Here is an 11310-nt window from a genome sequence, read left to right as displayed (position 1 = left end):
GGCTATGAGCTCTCTCTCTCTCTCTCTCTTTGAGCGTGAGTTCAGAAATGGTTTGAAGTGAAAATTTTGACTGAAACCAATTTTCGGGTCAAAGCCATTAAACACACGGTCAACTGAAAATATTTTCCAGAAAATTTATTTTTCATGTGCAACCAAACACCCGCATTTACAGAAAAGCATTTCCGGAAGTGATTTGAAGCCAAAACAAACACATCATTAATTGCCATAATATTGGTTTAGTCTCCCTCAACAATGGGGTTGGTGTGCTTATCATATTTTAATCTTCTTAATACTTCATCTCAGTGGATGTCCATAACAACCAACTTGCGAAGAAGGAATTCAGCTTATGATTGCCTGAGTGCTTTGGTGAACAAATTCACTGGTTATTGGTTTGTTGAGACATATGCAGTCTGGATATGTAGCATTTTTTGGAGTTTCTCTTGCAATATGTAGCAATCTATCTTGATATGTTTTGTGCGTTCTTGTGATTTTGCATTAGAGAAAAGAAAATTACAAAAACTAAGAATATTGAATTATTGAACACATAGTTCAAAAAATGCATTGTTGGCATTTTATTGATAAAACCTAAAATTCTTTAGACAACATTTTATTACTCATATCAAATAAGTATTTTATTTAGGAATTTGACAGCAATGAAATTTCTTAAGACACATGCCTTAAATATAACCATATTAGGACTACTAAATAATTGCTGTGTATTATTTTTCACAAAAATAATGAATTTGAGTGAGACTTTTAAAATTTGTATAATCTAGATCTATTTGTAATACAATTGTTTTTTTATGAGATACTGTACTACAATTTTTTTTTTAAGTTTGTTAAAGATTTTTTTTAGGGGGGCCAATTTATAATTTTTGGAGACCAAACTCTTACTATAGATGAATGCTAAGTGCTATCAAATATCAACAAGGCCTATAATATTTGCAAAACCGTTCAAGCATTATATTATAATATCAAATTGAATCGGTTTGGTGCTCATCCAAACTTAAGAGCAATCAGCAATAACCTTATTCTTCTAAAAAACAAGCAATAACCTTATTGAGTAATTAAGCATTTTTAAATGGTTCTTTATTTCAAATTCCAAGGTAAAAACAATCCCAATAGATTATGGGAAATAGTAATGCATATATGGGTCCTCACCTCTCCGTAGCATTGCCATTTTCCCATGACCCTCGTTTTGTAGACCTTATATAAGTGCGTTTTATTCCGTATAATCACAATCACAAGCTTCAAACTAGCTATTAACTTTTCTCAAAAAAAAAAAAAAAAACTAGCTATTAACTTAAGCTTCCAATACAGTTCTTTTTTAATTATCATTGTCCAATATAGTGTTGATTTTCATTGCCTCTAACAGTATAATCAGTATTGCATTGACTTGTCTGAAAGGTCCAAGACAAACAAAAAGCTGTTCCGGACCATGTCCAGAAAGTACCATTGTTGCAATGTGGCAGCTTTAAGATGTACAAGTGACAAAGCTGAAAATCAACAGGAAAAAACCAACACCATTTTCAAACCCAACGCGCAGGTTTTTTAATTTTATCATAAGACACACATGTGATGAAAACAGGTACGTTTGTAGTAGTAGCACTGTTGGACCCCGAATCCATTACTCATTAGACAATTGAGATCTTTCCCACACTAGAGCCTAGAAACATAACAGAAACCAAGACAATAAATAAAGTCACAGAAAGATTTAAGAGTATCTATAGCACCACAGAGAGATAGAAGGACAGAGAAAGAGTTGTGGAATGTTAGAAACTTAGAATTGCTTGGATGTGGTGCCCTCTTCTTTGAGATTAGTGGCTGTGATGGGGAAGAGTTCTAGAGTCTGGAGCGGTCTAGCGCAAGGTGGAGAACTTGGACCCGTTTCCATCATCATCCAATCATGGCCGTACATTTTCTCCGTCTCCAACCTCTGTGGAATATCCTCCTTCCACGTGTAGTTCATCACATGTGTTGATGCAACTCCACCTCCTCCCTATTCCAAAAAACATAATCAATAAAAGAATTCAATCACTTGTGTTTATTATTTAAAAATCTGATTTTTCTTTTTATCTCTAAAAACTTTAGAATGACCTTATGGCTATGTTAGGTTCATAAAATTGTTTTAGGAAATAACTCATTTTTTGCCATATGCCTATGATGGGCTTTGCGAAATTGTTTTGGAGATTTTATAATTCCAAAATTCAATTAATTTTTCACTAATAGCACTAGTTATATAAACTCATATCAAGTTTGTTGAAGCCAAAGTATATTTTCAATTAGTGTGTTTTAATCCAAAAATTTCATACACCCCTTTGAATAAATGCTTTCATTATTTTTAAAATTTCTCTATCCCTCTCTCTCATGATTTCTTTTCTTGAAAATATTATTTAGTTTTCATTATTGAAATTGCATGCACTCATGTTTAATATAAAAGCAGGACCATAGTGTTAAAATTTACTAAAGCTTTATATGATTTTTCCCCAATTTTGTTCATTTTTTTGTTTTGTTTATTAGTTAAATATTTCTGTAATAATTTGAGCTAAAGACTTTGATTTAAGCATAACCAATTTGTTGTATATCTCAATAGCGTATTTATCTTCTTCTTTTTTTCCTTCCTTTTTTTGAAAATTTAATCTTAATTATCTTTTTGTTAAGACTACCAATTTTTTAAAGTTTGGTATCTCTATATTTTAATTTAATATAAATTTAACCATTCTTTACACTTACCTATGAACTTTAACTCGTTAAAACTAACACTCATTTAGATTCATCATGTCATTGACATATGACTGTGCTATCTTATAGGTTTTTTAAAGTATAAAAATATTAACGATATTCATGCAAATAATAGTTCTTGCCACATATGGATTTCACCAATTACCTATATATTGTGCGTACATAATTTATTTTAACCTAAATTTTGAAGAGATGTAGATTGAAAATTTTTGGTTATGATATTTATTTACTGTTATATACTGTTTCCATGACAAATAGTTATATATAAAATAATAAAAAAACCATGTGAAATATTTTTAGAAGCTTATTCTAATAAATTTTATCTATCACAAGTTTTTCAAGTGAAGGTATCCATAGATATAACTTATAGTAACCAAAACAAATAAAATCAAAATAAACAAAGAATAATTGGATAAGGCAGTATGGATAAATTAAGAAACAATCACCCAGATACATGGGGCATCTAAACACTAAAACAAGTTTATATTGTGCGAGTAGGGGTATTAGTCAATAAATTTAGAATTGATTGGAATGAGAAACTGAAAATAATTTGATTGATGATTATTCATTATGTTCATGTTCGTGTTCTGATAACAAGAAGATGATACAAAGCTTCTTCATCACCAAGCCCCAAAACTCGGTAACTCGGTTGGTACTTATGCCTACTTAATAAAGAGAGTGCAGGTTCGATACCTTGGATGTAGTCCCTCTAAAATTTTAAAAGTAATAATAAAAAAGAGGAAAAAAACAAAGCCTTATTCAACCATAAGAAAATAAAATAAAATAAAAAATAGAATCCCCATCCACATACAAACACACACAAAAAGAGGAAGCCACCTAAAGTCCATGCGAGAGACTGTTTTTGCATGTCTTTCCACATGAAGAGCATGCAAAAGGCTGTGCTTGCATGTCTAACCTAGCTAATCATTAGTTGGATGAAGTCAGGCAGACAAACCAAATCCATAGTCAATATTCGAAAGAAAAGTTTACCCTTTTCACTGTTTTTACTTTTCATAGGTTATTTTTGTCTTGTAATTTACCGGCCTCAAAACAAGACAGACAAGATGTGTAGTTAATTTAGCAACTGAAAAAAAGTTATAGATGCCCCAACAGTGAAGCATCTTATATTATAATTATAATTAATAGGGAGAACAATAAACAAATATTGTATAAATATAATCAAGATTATTACCTGAGGAAGAAAGCTATTTGAAATGTCATAAGGAAATTGTGGAAGAATAGCAGAACCAGTAGAGTAGTCGAGGTAGCCTTGAAATTGGTGGTTTTGCTGATTGAGTTGATAATAATAAAGTTGCTGTTGTTGTTGTTGTTGTTGCTGCTGCTGCTGTAGCTGCAATTGCCTACTGAGTTTCCTTCTGAGTTTCTGTCTGTCCCTTGCCTTGTGGTTCTGAAACCAGTAGAACACATTCTTGCCTTCAATCTTACCATAGAAAGAGAGGTGGCTTGTGATCTTTTGTATCTGAGAAGCATTGGGAGTTCTAATCCCACTTCTGTACATCTCTTCCAAGATCATGAGTTGCTCTGGGGTTGGGCACCATCTTGAAGAGGCTGCTGGGGACATTGTTTGCTTGCTTTCTTTCTTTCTTTCTTTCTTTCTTTGACTTCTAGCTATGTGTGTGTGTGTTTTTCTTGGGAGGATCAAGGGGGCTTAAAAGTGATGATATGGTATAAATAGATGGACAAAGAGAAACGTACAGTATAATAGTGAGTGAGAGACAAAAAGGAAGAAGATGTATAGAGAAAGCAGATAAAAGTTATTAAGATGTTAAAAGCGTGGAGAAAAAGCAGTAATGTTGATTGGTCATGCTGATGTTTCCCTGTGAGGGGCATTCAATATTGTAGGTGATCAGCCATGCACACACACACATACACATTCACACTCACAGAGAGAGAGAGAGAGAGAGAGAGAGAGAGAGAATCTGTGAATGAGGGAAAACTGAGTGAGGATGTAAAGGTCCTTGAATGATTATGTCATCATCACCTTGTTATTTACTTTCTCAACAGAATGAATTAGACACCAAAGCTGTGAGACTGATTCAGACGAAAGTCTCTTCTTGTTACCATCGGGTGCTACCACCAAGTTCAGCCAACTTGCTGTTGATGCGCGTGATCGCCACGCTTCACACCCTTATCAATATCATGAGTCATGGTGCATGAATGGAATTTTTTTTTTATTTATAAACAGGCGATGCATTAATAAATCAAAGAGTTACATCAATGTCATGACAGATCCTAATCGACATCACATGACCCACCTATATATGCTAATGGAATGAAACCATTTATAATATATGTTTTCCCTTCCCTTATGCCTTTTTAGCTTCATAAAACAATTTCCACCTCACAATCCAACCTCTCTCTCTCTCTCTCTCTCTCTCACACACACACACACACAACCAGCCTGAGCCAACCTCTCTCTTTCTCTTCCAATCTAACCAGTAGTGACTCTATGGGGCTCACAATGGCATCATTGCACTGGGTATGGTGGAGATCAGCATTGCTCCACTTGTACAACCTAGTCAAAGATTGGGTTTTGGGTAAGTTGCTTCAGTTGGTGTTGGGCACTACGAATAAGTGTTGGGTCATGGGTTTTTGAAATGATTTGGGATATGATTTTGGTAATTTCCTTGTGCATGATGAATTTGGATTATGTTAGTGGTATTTTCTAGTTGTGTTTTAAAAGTTTTTCACTACCAACTAAACACATGAAAATATTTTTTAAATTTGTGAATAAACATGGTAAAATAAATTGTTTTCACTAAAACATTTTCAATTAAAAATGTTTTACATCAAAACAAACGCAACCCTTTTTTTTTTTTTTTTATACAGACGCAACCTTAAACACACAACTTTTTTTACAATTCTAAAATTATTGATTTTGAGTGATGAAACAAAAATAATGAATTCATGTGAAAGTGATTGTCAACCGCTCATACATGATCGATCACTTCATCACATTATGACAAATTGTGGCAAATGTTGTGGTTGTTGAAGAATTTTGTTTAATATTCATTCATCTTCAAAACAAAATTTGCTTGACAATGAAGAACCACACACGTGTGGAATCTACCATAACATAAGATGTGAATGTTAGGGTCATATTTTCTATGTATTGGCTTATCTTTTTACAAAATGTACTTTACTTGTAATTTGGTATATCTAAGATGAGTTTAATGTATCAAGAAGTATGTTGCACAAACATAACAAATGGTATCATTAAAGACATAAAGATTGAACCAAGAAACAAATGAAGAAAATCTGAAACAGTGAACGTCGACACTACTCTCGACACAAGCTCAACACTAGCAACTATCGAGACTTAATGAAGAATTCTCGACACAAGCTCGATCTATTGAGATCTATGGTTTTAGAATTTTCAAATCTGAATTTCGGCCCATGATGATTTTGATTGCTAAGGTTTCGTTCACTAAACCTTTAGACCATATAAAAGTTTTATTTTAAAGTCATCAAAGATACAGAGACTCAATTAGAGAACTCATACACTCTGTGAGAAGCTACTGGATTTTGTGCACCTCAGGGTTTTGTAACTAAGTGTTTCCAGATCTTCAATTAATGTGCTTTAAAATGAAGAACTTTGCAACTAACAACAATCAATCAGTTGTTGAGAGTTAATCACGTACTGGGATTTGTGCAAAGGAAGAAGTCTCTATTAGATCAAGTCCAATTGGAGATTAGAGTAAAGGTTCAACTGTAGGTTGATATTTTGGGATAATTTAGAATAGTGGTAAGATCCCTTATATTTGTAATCGCTTATTCTTGATTAGTACATTCTTGTGAATGGTGACTTGAAAATCACTTAGTGGGGTTTTTGCTTTACAAGATATTTTCTCCATTCGTCAACAAATTACCGTATAAATTTAATTTCCAGCGCACTTAGTTTATTTGGTGATTTTTTGGCGTCTCATGTAATTTGACCTAATTAATCAAATAGGGTACTTAAATTAATTAACCGGGATCAATTTATTTTAACCCAACAATGAACAATCTTCAAACTATGGAAATGGTTTGTTTAAGTTTATTTGGTGATTTGTTGGCGCCTCATGTAATTTGACCTAATTAATCAAATTGGGTAATTAAATTAATTAACCGGGATCAATTTATTTTAACCCAACAATGAACAATCTTTAAACTATGGAAATGGTCTGTTTAATTCAAGGAAATTGAAGATTAAATTTTTGTGATAATAAGGTTGTCTTAATTGGTACCTAAAATTTCTTGATACGATAAAGACATACAGGCCAGCTCAATTACCATGTTAGTCAAAGAGAGCTCCTGTCCTTTTGTTGTTCCATGGTATAGGTCGTCATTTATATATATATATATATATATAAATATTTTAAATCCGTTTAAATATCAGATGAGCTAGTTGAAGGAAACTAACGCAGAAATAGATACACAGCTCAGTATATTAGTAAAATTATACTTTTTAGCCACTGTTGGGAGATAACATCTTGAAAAAAAAAAACTCGAAGTCATTGAGGCGGTGCTTTTTTCAATAGAGAGTAGGGACAAGGTACATGCACTTTGAAATAATGACAAGTTTTTTAATGGTCAAGCCTACGAAGTAAGGAATTCTCCACATAAAGGGAAAAAAGAAGAGAAATTAACATAATATAATTGGATTTAATCCTTTACACTATAATTGTTAAATTGTTGAGTTAAATCATGTTTCAATATGGTATATTTGGGCCTCTCTCCATTCTCTAATGTGTTGTCTCCCCCAACAAGAAATACGTGCAGTACATCCTATTGAAAGTTCAAACACCAGTATTGCAATTCCTTTCTAATCCTGTCGACATAGTTTCAAGTTCCAACCTTTCTATTCTGGATTGACTTAGATATAAAATCAAGAAAACAGTCAGATTCTTTTGCAATATTTGAAACCTCATAAATGATTCCATCCAAACAACAATTTTATCAGATGTCATTCCTGTGTTTTCAACAATTTTATTAATAATAAATACTCCAGTTTTACATTGTACAATCTTCTATATGTTACACTTGACTTGACAAATGTCTTGTCATCTTGTTTCCTATTCCCAGTTCAGCTCCCTAAGTTCTTGGCCACAATAATTTGCTTTAAGCATTGAGATCCCATCTGACATTAAAACTGTTTGGTCATATATTTTGCTGACATTAGCATTGGCGATGCATTGATTAATTCCAAACTTGAAGTACGTAGGTGTGGGTTTGGCAACACATTTATAGGTAGGGGTGTCAAAGAGAAATTGATCCATTTCTCTCGCTCTCTGTACACTGTAGAATGAAAACTTTAGATAAACTGACTTACATAATTCATAAATGCATGCAGATCAAATAATTGTCTTCTGTTTGTTTTGCACTGTCAACATTCCCTAAAATCTCAACCGTCTATTTAACACCCTTATAATCAAATTGTCCCTACTTCACAAATACAGTAGTCCAATAAATAAATTCAAATCCTTTACTACCTTCCTCACAAATAAAAAAAACAAAAAACAAATAAATCAAAGGTACTCCATATTTTTCCTCAGTAAAAGAATCGAATCCTTATTTCTTCTTGCCCAAGAAAAACAAAAGAATCAAGTACCTTATTTTGTATTTTCTCGTTTAAAAAAGAAAAAAAGAAAAAGAGTTCAAATCCCTTGTTGTATTTGATGTTAATTTGCTAGAAATAGAAATGAGTAAAAGAAATTGACCAAAAGTACACAAAATGTTTTTGGTAAGAGAGAATTTTATTGAAACAAAAGATATATATATATATATATAGATGGATTCAAGTTAATTCTTTTGTATAATTTGGTTTAATTTGAAGGGAGCTTATTTTCTCCTCGCAGGAGCAACCTTTATATTATACTCCAATTCCCAAAAAATAAAAAAAAATAATGTACACTCTAATCAATTATGTTAAAAATCCTATAGCAAATACATATTCCAGCAAGTGTATGTTAAGGGGTGATTATTGTTTTTTTTCTTACAAAACATTTTGAAATGGTACTTTCCTCATGTCATCGATTGTAACAAAGCTTATTAATTAATCTTGCACACGCATGGTGACATAATACAGTTACATTCAATTTCACCGGTGAGCCATTTACAACCTAAACCATAACTACAAGTCCCTAAACTATTTTGGTGAATTTTGATTGAGTCCTGTTAACTATTAATTTGAAAAAAAATTTATAGAGAATTAAAAAAATTGTCAAAATAATTAATTATTTTTTGTTTTTTTATAAAATTTTTTAAAAATAATTTACTAATAATGCTTAAGGACATACATTAGTAAATTCTATTTTGATTTGATCTGATTTGATATTTCAATATCTATTTTGTTTGTACATACATGGTACAGACAAATGAAACAACATATATATATTGAAAGAAACAAGGTTGTACCCCTACATTATTAATTTTCTCTTGGTAAATAAAATTTTTTTTTTGGTTGGTCTTGGTAAATAATTATGCCACAACAAAATGAAGGATTCCGATAGTTGCACAAACACCAAGATCAGCATATGTCTAAGAAAGAAAGCAAAAGAGTAGGACAAGGGTGAGATACACTTGATACTCTGGCAGGAAAACCGGGGTGAAAACAGTAATTCAGTAAACTATTGGGGGAGATAATCGAGAAAGACTAATAAATGTGGGAGGTGAGATTAGATTACTATGCATGTTTGGAGTGAAAGCTGTGTAGAGTCTAAAAGTCTAAGGATTCTATAACTTGCAGCTAACTTAAGTGTCTAGTCACTTTTCAAGTACCCGTAATGAAAGTGATGGAGTAAATTTTTATGTCCACAGACAAAGGACAAGATTGTCTAATCAAAAATTGATACCACTTTAAATTTTCTTTATTTATAGTAATTTTAAGTCTTTCTTGTCTTGCATGGATCAGTGGTGATTGGACGCCTCCTCTTGTCTTGTGCAGACTAGGTCATCTCACCAGCTCCACACTTCTCTCTTGCCCCCCATCATTTCTTAATCATAGTGCTTTCCTGAAATTCATAAGCCTTGCTCGTTCAAATAGTTTACTTTTTCTTTTTATTAGATTCTCAAGTAAAAAATAATCGATATTAGGAACTATACGTTAGATTGTGTTTGGTTACAGTTGAAGGGAGGGGGAAAAAAAAAGGAAAAGAAAAGAAAAATAAGAAAAATGTAAGAATAAGGAAAGAGAAAAGAAAATGTTTTCTTCATGTGTTTAGAAATAGAGCAGAAAAAGAAAATAAAAAAGATAAAATATGAATTTTTCTGTTTAGTTTGTAAAGACAAAAGAAACATAAAGAATTTTTTTATATATAAACTATGAGAGAGAGAGAGAGAGAGAGAGAGAGAGTAATTTTTTTATACAACATAAGCATGTAAAAGTTGAATTTGTAACACACAATTACTACATTTTTTCATTTCTTACTATAAGAATACTAGGCCTAGTAGGCAAAAGAATAGAAAGAATCTCTCATAAGAAAATTTTATTAATAATAACTTAGAGTGAGTTTGGTTCAGCTTTTTGAAACTAAATTTTTTTGAAGAAGTGGAGTTTTCAAAAAGTGCAGTATGAAATTGGGTTTTTATTTTTATTTTTATTTTTATTTTTATTTTTTTAAACTGAGTATTTGATAAAAAAAACTTAGTATTTGGTTAACAATTATAAAAGTGGCTGTTTGAGTTATAAATTACTAAAAAGGATAATGTATAAATAAAGGGATTTATTTCATACTTAAATCAACTACTTAATAATACTTCCTAAAAAAAAAACTACTTAATAATAACAACAATAATAATAATTTATTGTTAACTAAAATTTGTTGTAAAAATATTGTTACAATATTTTCACAACAAATCATACGTGGTAAATTGTTATTGATTTTAATTTAAACACACCTCTTAAATTATTTTTTTCACTAGTATTAGTTAGTAACAACCCATCACTTAAGATTTATTGTGAAAATATTATAGTAACATTTCTTAGTTTTAATTTTTTATTTTTTATTTTATTTTTCTCTTTATCTCTTTTTCTTTCATCCACACGTTTATTTATATTTTTTTCCTCTTTTTTCCTCCTCCACACATGTATTCTTTACCTTCTCCTAATCTTCACTTTTGACTTTTCTTTATACTTTTCTTCTTCACCAGAACACACCAGAAGATCAAGCTTCTAGAATTCGTCCACTCTCATTCCTGAACATACCATTTCTTTTTTCTCTTTCTCTACTTTCCTCCACACATTTAGCCATACAGCCCACACCCACACACTTCTTCACTCTGATCTTCTTTATTCTTTTCTTTTACCAGAACACACCAGATTAGACGGATGACAAAGGCAAGAGAGACTTTTACCATGGAGAGGCTTGTAGTAGAATGGAGAGGGCAGAGCAAAGAGAAGAGAGGATGGCGTGAGAGCTTCAGTGAGGGCAGAGCTGAGAGATGAGAGGAATGAGGAATGGCGTGAGTGTTATCTTTTGATTTATCAAAGGGTAAAGTTAGATTTTCAATAAAATGTGAAGGGCAATTTGGTAACTTCACCCAAAGTCCAATGGTAGCATTTCTCAA

The 11310-nt window shown here is 31.8% G+C and overlaps 1 protein-coding gene across 1 annotated transcript; it reads right to left on the bottom strand.

Annotated features, from left to right (window-relative positions):
• Nucleotides 1–1675: 1675 nt before the first annotated feature.
• On the bottom strand, nt 1676–4797 carry LOC112008892 (WUSCHEL-related homeobox 3). Its single transcript, XM_024041263.2, has 2 exons — nt 3935–4797; nt 1676–1999 (listed from the first exon to the last, which is right to left on the bottom strand). Exons 1-2 carry the CDS (start codon nt 4322–4324, stop codon nt 1781–1783), a joined length of 609 nt encoding a protein of 202 aa, XP_023897031.1. The 5' UTR covers nt 4325–4797; the 3' UTR covers nt 1676–1780.
• Nucleotides 4798–11310: the final 6513 nt, after the last annotated feature.

Source organism: Quercus suber, unplaced genomic scaffold (genome assembly GCF_002906115.3).
Source record: "Quercus suber isolate HL8 unplaced genomic scaffold, Cork oak 2.0 scaffold_197, whole genome shotgun sequence".
NCBI lineage: Eukaryota > Viridiplantae > Streptophyta > Magnoliopsida > Fagales > Fagaceae > Quercus > Quercus suber.
Note: the sequence above shows the minus strand (reverse complement) of the source record. Positions and strands in the feature narration are given on the sequence as shown.

Bases quoted from the DNA above. Each gene is read 5' to 3' on its own strand.
- LOC112008892 (XM_024041263.2), bottom strand. From the start codon at position 4,324: ATGTCCCCAGCAGCCTCTTCAAGATGGTGCCCAACCCCAGAGCAACTC. The intron at 2,000-3,934 runs GTAATAATCTTG...TTTTTGGAATAG, and splicing joins CAAATAGCTTTCTTCCTCAG to GGAGGAGGTGGAGTTGCATC.